Genomic DNA, 14,008 nt, shown 5'->3' with positions numbered 1-14,008 from the left:
AAGTTCGTGAAGCTCCTCCCCCTTTAAAGTTCTCGTTGGTCGGGGCCTAGAAGAGCCGGCCTCGTCAGGACGCTCGCCGTACGCGTGCGCAGTGGGCCGCAGGGCCGCCATGCCGGAGACGCGCGGGCCTTCTCCCTTGCGGGTAAACGCGGCGTTTGCTGCGCGGTACAGCCGCTACCGGGAACGCGAGGAGCTGCAACGGCGTGAGTGCGGGGCTCATGCTCGATGGTCGCCGACGCTTCTGGGCCATCGGGAAGTGGGGGTTGGTGTGGTCCCCCCATTCTGATCTGGGGGCCTCCCATCTGTCCCCCGCAGTGAAAGATCGATACCGGGACCGAGACGGCGGAGAGGACTCCAGCTCCGAGTCTGACTCCAGCGACGAGCGGGTGGTGAGCTTCCTTACCCCGGCTCCGGACGTACGGGAGGCATTCAAAGCCGCCACCATATTCTGAACCCAACTACTGCGATCGGCTAGCGCGCAAACCCGTCGCTTCCAACCCCTCGCCCCCAATCCCATGAGTATCAGACAGGTGCCCTCCTGATTCTCAGGGGGTGGCCAAATCCACTCCTCCCCCCGCTATGGATCCACCTGTTCATCCTGCTGTGTTTGGTGTGATCCCTTTCTCCCCCTTTTTACCTTCCAAGAATCTAACCATTTCTATTTGCTACTGTTCCCGAAGTGGGGCATCTGCCACACGGGGCACCCAGCTTCTCCCCACATCAGCCACATCATCTTCCCACCCCACTGTGCAGCCCAGTCACTCCTGCTGTCTGCCATGGGCCATCTCTTCTACCTGCCCCATGTCAATCCCAGGTCCTCAGGAAGTATCAGCCCTTTGTCTGCTACCCTCCTCTGTCTCGGGTCTTCTACTTGTTATGTTATGGCCCTCCCTCCCTTCTCTCCCTGTTTGACACCCCTTCACCGCACCTGCCTCTCCCTAGTGAGATCCCCTTTCATTCCATCTAATGTACCCCCATACCTCCACCCTAATTCCCATACCCTCTCAGCCCACTTACCCCAGTTGCTTACTGCCTTCCATCGCTCACACCACCTTCCATCTGACACCTGTTCCCAATCCTTTTCTTGCCCTAGGAATTCGACCCTCAGCAGGAACGAGACTTTTACAGGACACTCTCCCTGTTGAAGAAGAAGGATCCTTGCATTTATCAGAAAGATGCTACCTTCTACCAGAGAACAGGTCTGGGGCTGCTCCTCTCCAAGGCCAAGGTTCCTCATGGCCTTATCATCTGTTGTGACTATCTAATGAATCATTTTATATCAAAAATGCTTAGCAGAATATCTTAGATTATTACCTGTTGATGTTAATAATCGTGTGCCTCGTTCAAAGCGAAAGTTACTCACTGAGTTATCCCTGCCAGGTACTACCAGGTGGTAGCTAGTATGATAACTGTTGTATATCTGGGAACTGGTGGCCTGGGGATATGAAGCCTTTGACCCTGGCCTAGCCAGGTGGGATTCTCTGTCTGGGGAAAGAAGGACGTTGTGGTTGTTGGTAATAGCAGGCGTCTTTTGGTGATTCTGCAGCAACACCCTTGGAGAGTGAGGAGGAGCTGGCAGCCAAGAAGCAAAAGAAGGTGCGACCCATGTACCTGAAGGACTATGAGAGGAAGGTTATCCTGGAGAAAGAAGGGTGAGGAGGAGAAGGCCTGCCACATATGATTCCCCGCCTTCCCAGAGCCAGCGGGTGCATGGGGTTCTTCGGGGAAGGGGTAGGAAGAAGCCAGTGACTCACCAGAATTGAGGGAACGCCAGAGAGCAGTTTCTTCCATGATGGCCTGCACCCTGTTGGCACGCTCCCACCTGCTGCTCGTAACTGCCCCTCATTGCGCTAGGATAGACAGACTGGGGAGTCTGTTTTGAAGCCCCAATCCTTCCTTGCACAGCAAATACGTTGACGAGGAGAATTCAGACGGGGAGACCTCCAATGAGAGACTTCAGGTTGGTGGGCCTGGGGGCCGGGGGCGGGGCTGGGGGGCCCAGGGCTGAGCCTGAGGCCCATGGTACCCTGTCTTGAACAGGTCTCATCAAATAGTTATGTGGAAGAACAGCAACAGCTCAAGGAAAGGTGAGTTGGGCCAGTGAGTATACAGATTCATAGGAGTTGAGGCTCTGGGTTTAGACAGGTCTGAGTTCAAATCCAGCTCTCACTAATGGTTGTATGCCCTTAAACACATTACTTGCTCTCACCATGCCTCAGTTTCCCAATTTGTTAAATGGGGTTGATAATGCCCTCTGTGTCTCAGACCACTCTGAGCTTGTCAGAGAGAACTCAGGGCTTAGTGAACAGGGTTAATGTTGGGGCAGTGGACAGGGCTAGCCTGGCTGTTTTGAGACTTGTTCTCTTGTGTGGGCAGCTTCCGAGCATTCGTCGAGGACAGTGAAGATGAGGATAGCGCTGGGGAAGGTAGTTCCGGGTTGCTGCAGAAACGCACTAAAAACAAGGAGGAGGAGGTAGGTGCTGGGACCTCCGCTGGACGAGGGCTGTTGGCAGATGGGCAGCGCTTGGGCTCCCACAGACCCTCCATGCTGGCCTTCCCCCAGGCCCAGGAGGATGCTGACTACATTGAATGGCTGAAGGGGCAGAAGGAGATTCAGAATCCTGAGACCCTGCGAGACTTGGTGAGTTTCCATGCGTGGTTGCTGAAGAACTACACTGTCTTTCCTGCCTTCATCCAGCCTGTTTCCAGAACCCAGCCCTTGAAGGGGTAGCTAAGAGCACAGATTATGAAGATGGTTGGGCCCCTCCCTGGGCCTCAGTTTGTACATCTATGAAGTGGGAATAATGCCCTTCATCTATGTCTTAGGCCAGCTGTGAAGTTTCAGTTACTTGAATCCACTTGATGCCCACGTCCACCCTCCTTCCCTGCCTCTGAGTGTCTAACCTGGGTCTTGGCACCCCTTCACTCCCAGACTCACCTTAAGGAATACTGGAACAACCCAGAATTGGATGAGGGAGAGCAGTTCCTGCGGGATTATATTCTCAGCAAGCGTTATGAGGAAGAGGGAAATGAGGAGGAGGAAGAAGAGGAGGAGGAGGAGGAAAGGTGAGCCACTGTGTTTTCACTGGGGGACTGGAGTCAACGCTGGCTGGAAAGCAAGGGCACTGGTGTTTGCTTTTTCACACAAATGGTAGCAGAGTTAGTCACGTGTGAGGAAGAGCCGTGGAGTGTGGGCTTTGGAGTCAGGTGGTTCTAGTTCAAATCCTCACCCTGCTGCTAGTCTTCCATGCCTCAGTTTTGCCATCTATACAGTTGGGGTAACAGTGGCACCTACCATAGGGTTCTTAGGAGGATTGAATGTGTTAATACTGCTCGTACGCAGGAGCTCCACTGACTCCGCCGTGCTCTTTCTCATCCCTCAGGGCCCCAGGCCCCCTGGTCCAGCTGTCTGTAGATGACTCCTCAGATGAGGGGGAGCTGTTTCTGAAGAAGCAGGAGGAATTTGAGCAAAAGTACAATTTCCGCTTCGAGGAGCCAGACTCAGCCTTGGTAGGTTGCTAGGGCTGGGACTTGGGAGGAGCCAGCCCACGACAGCCACACTGAGAGAGTCCAGAGTCATCTCTTTGGCCCACAGGTCAAGACCTACCCTCGGAGCATTGCATCCTCTGTACGCCGCAAGGACGAGCGCAGGAAGGAGAAGAGGGAGGAGATGCGGGAGCGAAAGAGGAGGGTGAGTGTGAGGGAGTGGTAGGTTGAGGAGGACCCCTAGCCTATGGAGAGAATCCATACCCTCTCTCTTCATCTGGCGTGCCACCCATAGGAGAAAGCAAAAAAGCAGGAGGAACTTAAGCAGCTAAAGAACCTGAAGAGGAAGGAGATTCTGGCCAAGCTGCAGAAGCTGAGGCAGGTCACAGGCAATGAAACAGTGGGCTTTGAGGAACAGGACCTTGAGGACGACTTTGACCCTACACGGCATGACCAGCTCATGCAGGTATGGTCCCCACACTCGGGTCCAGCTGTGCAGCCAAGTGCTTGGGATTGGGGCTCTGGAATCAGTGGTGTTTCTTGGCTGTGTAGCCTCTCTGAGCCTTTGTCCCTGTCTGTAAAGTGGGTCTAACCATTGCCTCTACCACAGAGCTGTTGTCAGGGTAGCTTGAGGGTTTAAAATACGTGTAAAAGTTTAGTTGGTAAATGCTTAAGAAACAGTGAGTCACTGTATTTCCTTTAAACTCATTTATTGCACCGTTAATATTTATTGTTATGTTTCTGGGAATGTAACATCAGGCCATAACACAGGTGATGCAGGCTGTGTGGGGAGCAGTGGGGACCATGGGAGCCCCAAAGAGGCCCCTGACCAGCCTGGTAAGTCAGGGAAGGGGACTGAGGGTGTATAGGCAGGCCAGGTGAAAACCACCCTGGGACGAGAACCAGTCTAACACTCACTGATCACCCACTGTATGCCAAGCAACAGGCAGCATATAGGTCCCTGCCGTCTCAGAGCTCCCCGTCTAGTGGCAGGCACTTAACCATATGAGAGCAACTTGCAGGGTTCTGAGTGGTGATTGGGGACATGCAGGGGGATGTGGGGTCTTAGAGGAATCCTCTGGCCGGCTTTGTCAGGCCCACATTGGGAGCTGGGTCCTGAGAGGGTGCCAGAGGGCCATGTAAGGCACAGGAATAGAGCTATTGGGGAGGTGTTGGGTCCTGCTGACCCACCTGGCCCCGGCCCTGCAGAGATGCTTCGGGGACGAGTACTACGGCACGATGGAGGAGGAGAAGCCACGATTTGAGGAAGAGGAAGGGCTTGAAGGTGAAGTAACTGGGCAGGGGTGAGAGTGTTGGGCCTAAAGCCTGAGGTCCCATCCTGAGCCCCCTGGGCCCATCCCTGCCTGTCTCCTCTGGAACCAGATGACTGGAACTGGGACACGTGGACTGGGCTGGAGCACAGTGGGGACTGGAGCCACCAGGAGCTGCACTGTGAGGACCCAGACTTCAATGTAGGTGCCGTCGGCAGGGGGAGAGGGGGTGCCTTGGAGGGTCTCATAGGCCATGAGGGCTGATCTGACATGCTTGTCTTGGCAGATGGATGCTGACTATGATCCCAGCCAGCCTCAGAAGAGGAAGCGTGAGGCCCCCTTAACGGGCAAAAGGAAGCGCAGGTCGCCTTTCGCTGCAGCTGTGGGGCAGGAGAAGCCTGTGTACAACCCCGGTGAGGCCTGGGTGGGCATGTGCTGGGTGGGCAGGGGCTCTGCAGGGCCAACATACCCCAGTAGCCCTGCCCTCTGCCCACACAGGGGACAAGACTTTCGAGGAGTACCTGGACGAGTATTACCGGCTGGACTATGAGGACATCATCGACGACCTACCCTGTCGATTCAAGTACCGCACCGTGGTGCCCTGTGACTTTGGGCTCAGCACTGAAGAGGTAGGGCCCCAGGTGGACGTGGGACACTGGGAGGCACCCAGGAGGCAAGAGGGAGCACAGAGCCAGAGGCTGTTGCCTTATATCAAAAATGACAGGAATAGTGCTAATGAGAGTACTGATATTTCCTGCCTCAAAGGGTTTCTGTGAGAAGGGGGCTTCAAACAGCCCCTTGTAAATATCACAGTTGACCCTTGAACAACGTGGGGGTTAGGTTGCTGACCCTTGTCCAGCAAACAATCTGTGTGTAATTTTTGATTCCCCAAAAATCGAACAAGCGTTTTCCCTTTATAGCTGCAGTTTCGAATCCGTGGATTCAACCTTTGCAGATGCAGAAAGCTGACTGTACTAACAGCCCGCTGTTGACTGGAAGTCTTACTGATACCATACACAGCTGATCAACATATATTTTGTATGTTACACATATTATATACTATATTCTTACAAGAAAGTAAACTCGAGAGAAAATGTTAAGAAAATTATAAGGAAAATACATTCATTGTATTTTTTGAAAAAAATCCACATATATATATATGAACCCAGGCAGTTCAAACCCATCTTGCTCAGGGGTAAGCTGTTCCTTTATTTCTGTTACTGTATATTGGCAGCCAGGTGGCCATTAAGACTGGGGGGCTCTGGAACCAGATGGTCTGGGTTCAAATCCTGCCTTAGCTACTCCCCAGCTGTGACCTTGGACATGCGACTTAAGGCTCTGTGCCTCAGTTTCCCATCTGTAAAACAGGCTTAGTAACAGCCCTGCCTAGTGGCTGTGGAGCTGAAACACGTGGCTCTTTACACGGCACTTGTCCCTTAGCCATCAGGGTGGCCGTGGGCACTTGACTGTCCCTGGTCAGCAAAAATAGCTGATGTTTGCTGAACTTCTGCCATCTGCAGTCACTTGTTCTCAAGCACCTCCCAATAGGTTCTGAGGGGATGCTCACCGCATAAATGAGGACCCTGCAGGCTGGGGGCAGGAGCCTGGAGGTTGAGAACCTGGGCCTGGTCTGTAACTAGCAAATCTAGTGATTGGCATAGTGACCTCTGCCCTGAGGCTGCTGGGACTGAGGTGCATGAGTGAGGGCTCCAGGGCCCCGGAACCTGAAATCAGCCCCTTCCTGGCTGTGTGACTTGGGGCAAGGAACCCCTTTCTGAACCTGTTTTCCCATCTGATATCCTCTGTGGGCAACATGGATTGGCCCCCACAGGCCTCAGTTCTCTCCCACCATCAGGACATCCCTGCTGGGTGGTACGAGCATTACCCTGCCTTGAATGGTGAGGTGACTAAGGCTTAGAGTCAGGGCATCCCCAGGGCTCACGCAGCAGGACCCCACTGTCTCTTCCCATACAGATCCTTGCTGCTGACGACAAGGAGCTGAACCGGTGGTGCTCCCTGAAGAAGACCTGCATGTATAGGTGACAGGGTGGGGCTGGGCCAGGTGTCAGGGAGGAAGGGCAGGCAGGCATGCATGGGCACCTCCCAGAGCACCCACTGACAGGTGTGTCTGCTGGGTGCCCAAAGGTCGGAGCAGGAGGAGCTGCAGGACAAGAGGGCGTATAGCCAGAAGGCCCAGAACTCATGGAAAAAGAGGCAGATCTTCAAATCGCTATGCCCAGAGGAGTGAGTATTGCTTGCCAAAGGGAGGGTGGGCTGGGGAGCCCACCGGGCCTGGGTTTGAGTCTTGTTCTGTCAGCCATTTGCTGCAAGACCTGGGGCTGGGCCCTCCCCTGAGACCTGAGTTCAAATTCTGGATGGGCTGCAGCTGTGTGACCGTGGCCAAGTCACTTCCCTTCTCTGAACCTCTTTCCCCATTTATAAAACAGGGTTAAAGATGGCTAATTTCTTGTTGGTGTTTTTGAGGATTAAGTGAATCAATTCATGAGATGTGCTTAAAACAGTAAATTCCGCTTGGCTGTTGTATCATGTTATTTCCTGGTCTCCAGAGCAGGGATGATAGTTCCTGGAGTTGATTTAAAGCTGGAATGAGTTAATTTATATGAGTAGCTTAGTATAAACAGAGGTTAAGATACCAGAATTATCGGCAACACAATCCAGCCTCAGGGTCCAGCAGGAAAACCCCAGTGCTTGTCAGATCCACGTGTGAATTGCAGGCAGGCCTCTGAACTGCTGTGCTGCCGTTTCTCTGAGCTTCTCCTTACATAGCTTTAAAATGGGGGATGTACACCCAGGAAGGGGCCTCATTGTGCCTGGCCTGAGTCCCATCTTTCCTCCCCCAGGATAGAGACACCCACAGAAGCCACAAGGAAGCCACAGAGAGACAAAGCTGGCCCACAGGGGCAGCTGCTGTCACCTGATGGGGCCTGCAGGAAGCAGCCCCAGCCTGAGAGCCCCCCAGCACAGAAAGAGGCCTCTGTGTTGCCTGCCGAGAAGCCAGCCCCCCAGAGGCGGAGGAGGGGCAAGAAGGCTCGTCTCCTGGGCCCCACAGTGAAGCTTGGAGGACAGGAGTTCAGCCACCAGAGACTGCAGGCCTTCGGTCTCAATCCAAAACGGCTGCACTTCCGCCTGCTGGGCCGGCAACAGAGGAAGCAGCAGAGGCCCAAGAGTGGCCCTTAAGCTTGATGCAGTAGGCAAGGGCCTGCGTGTTCCTTTCCTTCAATCAGGCCTCTGGATGGATTCCTCCTGTTAACTGTATAGACCCACATCTCCCTGTGGGCAAGGGAGAACTCCCACCTTAACAGATGTGGAAGGTGAGGGCTACTTAACAAGCTCCTCAGGAGACTTAGACACCTCACCTTGAGATTATACCCTGAGTCCCATCTCTCAAATGCTGGGTCCAGCCAGAGCTGAGGTCAAGTCAGACAGCTTTATTAGCCCCGAGCAGCCATAGTTGCCCCACCACCAGGCCTTGGCAGGACAGGGGCTTTGAAGACCAGTAAGGGGCACAGGCGGTCCAGTGCAAACTACAGTACGTGAGTCAGGCCCTGAGTGGGTGCCTAGGAGCCCGCTTGTCATCCCTCCCTCCCTGCCCTGTGAAGGGGGCCCAGCTGGCAGGAGGCGGGCCCACAGGCTGGGTCCCCAGCTTGGTGGCCCCAGCCTGGAGGTTTCCTGTGCTGGTCTCAGCTGCACTCATCAAGGGGGTGAGAGGAGGGAAGTACCATCACCATCAGAATCCAAGCTCCCACACCCAGTGTGACATAAATAAAAAAATAAATAATGTTTATCCTATCTTCTCCCCCATCCCGTCCCTTTTATAAAAACACAAAGTCCTCAGAGCTTGGGCGCTTGGCCTTGAGGAGCCGCCCAGTCCGGGAGAGCTGCAGAGTTGGCTGGGGGAGCTGGGAGCAGAGGCTGTCTAGGCTGTGGTCCTGAGCATGGCCCTCGGCCAGGGTGAACATGGGGTACCGCTCTGTGGTCGACGAGGAGCTGAGGACCTGGTGGGAGGAAGGAGACAGCCACTCAGTCCCCAAAGCAGTAACCAGTTACTGATCCTGTGGGCATAGTTATCCCAGGGCAATGATCCAGGCCGGCCAATTAGCACTTCTGTTGCCCAGGACAGCAGTGGGCTCGGTGATGAGCATGTGACCCAGTGCAGGCAACAAAAGGTGGTCCTAGGATTTTACTGCATGTTGGGATCGTGGGGCTTCCTTTCCACTAAACTAGCAGTGCCTAGAGGCTGACAGCAAACCCTTGCCACCATAAGGGTAAAGCCCTGATGGGAGAGTAGAGCCAAGAGACAGGGAAGGTCCTGCCACTTGAGCTCCCAAATGTAGCTGTCCCCCAAAGCAGCACAGACCCTAACTTTTCATAGTACACCCCCCTTTTGGAGTCTACTCAGAGCCAGGCTTTTGTAACTTGTGGACAGGAGGATAACCTTGCTGACCCAGCCTGGAAGCAACTTCCCTGGGTCTGCTGGCCTAAGGCCTATTACTCTCCCACTCCACCCCTGTGTCTCTTCTCTCACCCTCTGCCAGTCTTTCTCACCCGGGTCAGCTCTGAGCACAGTGTCTCAAACTCCTTCCTGTCTCCAGCGTAGAACCCCACAGTACAGCTTGGGTCCATCTTGGTGAAAGCCATCTTGCGGGGTGAGGTGCAATGGAAGGACTGAGGCAGACAAAAGAAGCAGCTCAGGGGGCCCCAGCTCCTTCCACATGCCCCCAACCCCACCCTGTGGGTCCCAGCTCACCTCTAGGGGGAAGTCAGCCTGGCTGACATCCACAGCAGGCTGGCAGTAGTGGGGGTCCAGGTAGAGTAGGAAGTCATCTGCAGGGAAGGAGGTGTAAGCAGGGGTGGGGAAGGGGAAGGTGAGGCAGGATGGAGACGGATGGGGCACGCCTACCCTGGTAGCCGATGAAGTACAGTGAGTGCCGTGGCTTGCCCCCCATAATGCCCAGGCACAGCTCTGAACGCAGAAGCTCCTGCAGGGAAGACAGTGGACAAAGGTGAAGACTCAGGGCAGGTGCTGTCAGACAGTCCCTCAACAAATGCTTATCAAACACCCCGTGTGTGTGTGTGTGAGCCCAGGCCCGTGCTGGGCCCTGGGGAACAGCTGTGACCAAGACAGACATTGTCTTACGGAGTAGACGTGTGGTAGACAAACGAGAAAGAAGATGAGTTATGTCATGTGTCAGGAAGTGATTACACTGGGGAAAGGATAAAGCAGGTGGGGGGGCTTTGAAAGTCTAAGTAGGGGAGTCAGGAAAGGCCTCGCTGGGGGTGATATTTCAGCAAAGATGACAGTTCAGCACCTTGGGAAAGAGCAAGTGTGAAGTCCGGAGGCAGATGTATTCTGAGAACGGAAGGAGGCCCCTGTGGCTGCAGCAGAGCGAGGAGAGTGGGGACAGATGAAGTGCAGGAAGGGACAGGGACAGGATGCGGGGTCCTGTGGGCTGTGGGGAGATCTCTGGCCTTTGGTCTGAGTGTAAACACACCAGGGTCTTTCCAGCCTTGCTGTTCCCTTTGCCTGGAATGCTCCTCCTCTGGCTCTTCATTGCCCCTGGCAGGAGAGGGGCTTTCTTAGGCTCTGCAGCCACCCCCACCTACCCTCCATCATTAGTTTGCATTCCTTTACAGTCCAGGTTGTAATGCCAAAGCTGTCTATTTGGTTCCAGATTCACTGCCTGTCATTAGAGTGTTCACTCCCAGAAGGCACATGTTTTTGTCTGTTCACTTCTGAATCGCCAGTAGCTGGGAGACTGCTTGGCACATACCAGGTGCCCTGTAACTACTGGATAAACAAATGAAGGAACAAAGGAGGCACATATACCTAACCCAAGCTGAAAAATCCTGGAGAGCTCCTGTGGGAGGCATGGTGAATCTGGCTGAACCTACCTTCACGCAGGGCACGTACACAGGGTTGAGAGTCTCGCCACCCAGCCGCACGGGCACCAAGATGACCACAGACTTCCACTCAGCTGCGGGGTCCGGCCTCGCCACCAGGCGTGCCACGTCCGCCTTGTATACTGGAAGGACAGGACAGCAGGTCATCTTCTCATCACCCTTCAAGCTTGGGAGTATGGCCCTCCATCCCTGGGGCCCAACCTCACCCAAGCAACTCTGGGGCACGGGGTGACGTTCCCATTGTCAGTGGAAAAGGAAGTCTTTCTAGAACCCCTAAATTCCCTCAGATAATCATGGGGCCCCCATTTTACAGAGAGCAACCAAGACCCTGAGAGCCAGATGAAGAACACACAGCCAGGAGGTGGTGGAGCCGATCCCCAGTCCCAGGCCTAACCAGCCCTCGCTGACTCTGTCCGGGTCTGCCAGGACGGACACGGGAGCATGGAGCAGCCCCAGACCGATTGGCCCTGTGTGTACCTCCTCTTCAGATCTGATCCACTGCTGTCCATTCTCCCTCTTCCCTTGCTGGTGCCCAGAAAAGCAGATTCAACCCTTTTTGGAGACATAGCTGCTGTGATCTGAAAGCTTGTTGAAATCCTAATTCTAAGATGGTAATATGGGAGGTGATTAGGTCATTGAGGGTAGACCCCTCAATAATGGGATTAGTGCCCTCATGAAAGAGGTACGCCCCCAATTTTTAAAACTATGTATAGTAATGGATGTTAACTAGATTTATTGTGGTAATCACTTCCAGTGTATTAGGGTGGAGCAAAAGTAGGGTTATAGTTGTGAGTACATGAAACACAGAGTTTATTCTTATATTATTTCCATATGAACAGCCATAAACCTACTTTTGCCCCACCCTGTACACAAATATCGAATCATAATGTTGTATACCTGAAATACACTGTTATAGGCCAATTACACCTGAAAGGGAAAATAAATAAAAATGACACCCCAGGGAGCTTGCTTGCTCATCCTGCCACATGAGGACACAGCAAAGTGAATTGGAGAGTGAGCTCCCACCAGACACTGAACCTGCTGCACCTATGTCCTTTTTCTGTCACTAGGGGAGAAGCCCCTGAAGTCTCCTCTCCTGGATCTAGAGGGATTGGAGGGATCCTAAGCATCTCTCCCAGTGTAGGCCTTGAATCTGACCAGAACTTGTTTCAGCCTCCGAGAAAGATGGGGTTCTAAGAAGCAGCTGCCTGCTCAGGATGAGAACCCCATGACCTTGGTTATGAGAAACCTTACCTGTACAGTCCTGAGAAACGTATACCACCAGGTGGGTGACCTCTGAGCAGCTCTCCACAGCTTTCCTAAGGCCAAGAAGAAAGGCTTAAGTTCCTTGGGGTACCCAGTAGCTCCCATGCCCCCTGCTGTGGCCCTCACCTGAGTATATGTGCCACAAGAGATGGCCCATACCAGTCACCTGCCTTCTTGCCTGAGCTCTGCCCAAGCTCCACCAGCTGGTGTAGGCCAAAGGGGGCCTGAGGGTGGTCGGCGAACCAGGACACAATCCGCCGATGCTGGCGTTCCTGCTCCAGCTCAGGGGCACGCTGGGCCCAGCGTGGGGGCATACAGTGGGCAGGTCCATAGTACTGGTTGGGAGAGGCCAACCCTGATGGCTCAGGTGGGCCCAGGCCTGCACCCTTGGCCCAGGTCCAGTCTGGTGGGGACAGAATACATTGTCAACCAATGCCAGTGCGTGGGGTCACAGTTCCCATTTACTCATGCTTCATGCACAATTCTAATGCTCCTGAGACCCCATGTTTAACCATTTTCACATTCTTGAAACTTATAAACTGCACTAGCTCCCCCTGAAAACTTACTTTATACACAATGATAACATGAATTTAAACTTTAGTTACAAGCAATTCTAACACTGCTGACCTATGTGGTAGGCTCATATTCCTGGTGTGCCCTCCCCCCTCCACCCCTCACCTCTGGGCAGGAAATGCAGCAGGAGGCCTTGTGCCAACATCATCTGCCCACTTCGCAACATGCAGCCCCAGCCGCAGTCTGAAGTCAGGCAGCCGCCAGCAAAGGGTGGGAAGTCCCGGCGGTATGTGAGCCACAGGCGAGACACAAAGTCCCTTTGGAAACGCTGGATGTCACCTATAAGAGCAGGCTTGTCAACTCCACCAGAAACACCCCTGGGGCCTCTCCCAACTTTGGCCTGGGGCCACCAGCTCACCCTCACTGTCAAAGCAGTAGCGGCGGCCACAGAGGTGGACGCTGGAGATCTTGCTAAACCTGGTCCGGCTTTTGACTGACCAACCTGTGGAGACATGGGGCAGTGAGACATCGGATGGATGCTAACATAATAGGACAGCAACAGCACTCCTGTCCCCCATCTGTGAAATGGGAACCATCCAATTTCCCATCTCAGGAGTGGCACTGAGGAATCCATTCCATATCCTCTTAGATGGAAGTGGGGACCTTAGGGACAGCCACACCAGTGTTGGCCATCAATTCAGGATGAATTAAGGCTGTTCTGATTCTTGTACCCGTTTTGCAGAAAGGTAAAATGGGTGGGTACACAGGGAAGTAAAAAAGCTTGCTCAAAGTAACAAGGGGAAGGACTGGATTTGAAAACATTCCCTGTAGAACCTGTCACAGATAGCCCTGGGCGGAGGGACCTACAGGTGACTCACAGGAGAACAAATGGTGGAATACACGGAATACAGGGCAGGGTCTGGTTCCCTGACTCCCACCGACCTCTAAGCCCCCTGCCTGGCCAAACCCCCAGCCCTCTGGCACCCCAGAACCCACATCCTGGGCCGAGCCCCTCTTACCGTACTTGACGTTGTTCCAGGCAGTCAGCAACTTCGCCTTAAATTTGTCCACTTCGTCGGGCTCCCCAGAGGCGGCCCCGGGCGAACCCAGAGCGGGGCCGCTGGCCCCGGAGGGTGCCAGGCCGTTGGGGTCCGGGCCTCGGGGACCCCGCGTCCTGCGGCCCTCGGGGCGGCGCGCGTCATCGGGGCTCCCGCTCTTGTACTGCGCGGCGGCCGGCGACACGGAGTTCATGGGCGCGCCGGGCAGACAGACCGAAGGCCCAGGCTGGGGCCGCGAGCCAGTGCCCCAGGGTCCAGGATGTGTCCGGGACACCAGCGCCCTGAAGGCGCTACTCGGCCCCCAACGCCGCGACCATGACCCCGGACCGGGCGCGGGACGCTCTCACCGCCGTCGCCGCCATTTTAGCTGCCCTGGCCCGGGAGGAAGGCGGGCGTGACACTTGCGGATGCCCCGCCCCGGCCCCCTTCCTTGCCTCCGGTCCCTGTCCGGAAGGCTGCACTGGGGGCTCCACAGGCGGCGGCACACCAGGA

General features: G+C 54.6%; 2 protein-coding genes across 3 annotated transcripts; one reads left to right on the top strand and one right to left on the bottom strand.

The window, feature by feature from the left end:
• Positions 1-68: 68 nt before the first annotated feature.
• Positions 69-8,567, top strand: KRI1 (KRI1 homolog). Its single transcript, XM_028519500.2, has 19 exons — positions 69-203; positions 316-389; positions 1,094-1,199; positions 1,547-1,652; positions 1,906-1,960; positions 2,041-2,087; positions 2,377-2,473; positions 2,564-2,641; positions 2,933-3,066; positions 3,384-3,510; positions 3,596-3,691; positions 3,782-3,952; positions 4,696-4,771; positions 4,870-4,958; positions 5,044-5,170; positions 5,256-5,386; positions 6,732-6,796; positions 6,903-7,001; positions 7,619-8,567. Exons 1-19 carry the CDS (start codon positions 110-112, stop codon positions 7,953-7,955), a joined length of 2,109 nt encoding a protein of 702 aa, XP_028375301.1. The 5' UTR covers positions 69-109; the 3' UTR covers positions 7,956-8,567.
• On the bottom strand, positions 8,187-14,008 carry ATG4D (autophagy related 4D cysteine peptidase). 2 transcript variants are annotated; one of them, XM_028519501.2, is made up of 10 exons: positions 13,478-14,001; positions 12,877-12,960; positions 12,624-12,797; positions 12,072-12,348; positions 11,934-11,998; positions 10,671-10,801; positions 9,679-9,757; positions 9,526-9,602; positions 9,324-9,443; positions 8,187-8,773 (listed from the first exon to the last, which is right to left on the bottom strand). In XM_028519501.2, the coding sequence occupies exons 1-10, from the start codon at positions 13,707-13,709 to the stop codon at positions 8,591-8,593; spliced, it is 1,422 nt and encodes a 473-aa protein (XP_028375302.1). In that variant the 5' UTR covers positions 13,710-14,001; the 3' UTR covers positions 8,187-8,590. The 2 variants fall into 2 exon arrangements, with proteins under 2 accessions (XP_028375302.1, XP_035888224.1); XM_036032331.1 differs by lacking the exon at positions 9,324-9,443 and having other exon boundaries at positions 13,478-14,008.

This window comes from Phyllostomus discolor, chromosome 8 (assembly GCF_004126475.2).
Source record: "Phyllostomus discolor isolate MPI-MPIP mPhyDis1 chromosome 8, mPhyDis1.pri.v3, whole genome shotgun sequence".
In the NCBI taxonomy this organism is placed as follows: domain Eukaryota; kingdom Metazoa; phylum Chordata; class Mammalia; order Chiroptera; family Phyllostomidae; genus Phyllostomus; species Phyllostomus discolor.
This window is presented reverse-complemented; position numbering and strand designations above follow the sequence as displayed.

Coding starts and splice junctions, on each gene's coding strand:
- KRI1 (XM_028519500.2), top strand. CDS start 110: ATGCCGGAGACGCGCGGGCCTTCTCCCTTGCGGGTAAACGCGGCGTTT. Junction 204..315: donor ACGCGAGGAGCTGCAACGGC/GTGAGTGCGGGG, acceptor TGTCCCCCGCAG/TGAAAGATCGATACCGGGAC. Junction 3,067..3,383: donor GAGGAGGAGGAGGAGGAAAG/GTGAGCCACTGT, acceptor CTCATCCCTCAG/GGCCCCAGGCCCCCTGGTCC.
- ATG4D (XM_028519501.2), bottom strand. CDS start 13,709: ATGAACTCCGTGTCGCCGGCCGCCGCGCAGTACAAGAGCGGGAGCCCC. Junction 12,961..13,477: donor CTGGAACAACGTCAAGTACG/GTAAGAGGGGCT, acceptor ATGTCTCCACAG/GTTGGTCAGTCAAAAGCCGG. Junction 10,802..11,933: donor CGTTTCTCAGGACTGTACAG/GTAAGGTTTCTC, acceptor CTGTCCTTCCAG/TATACAAGGCGGACGTGGCA.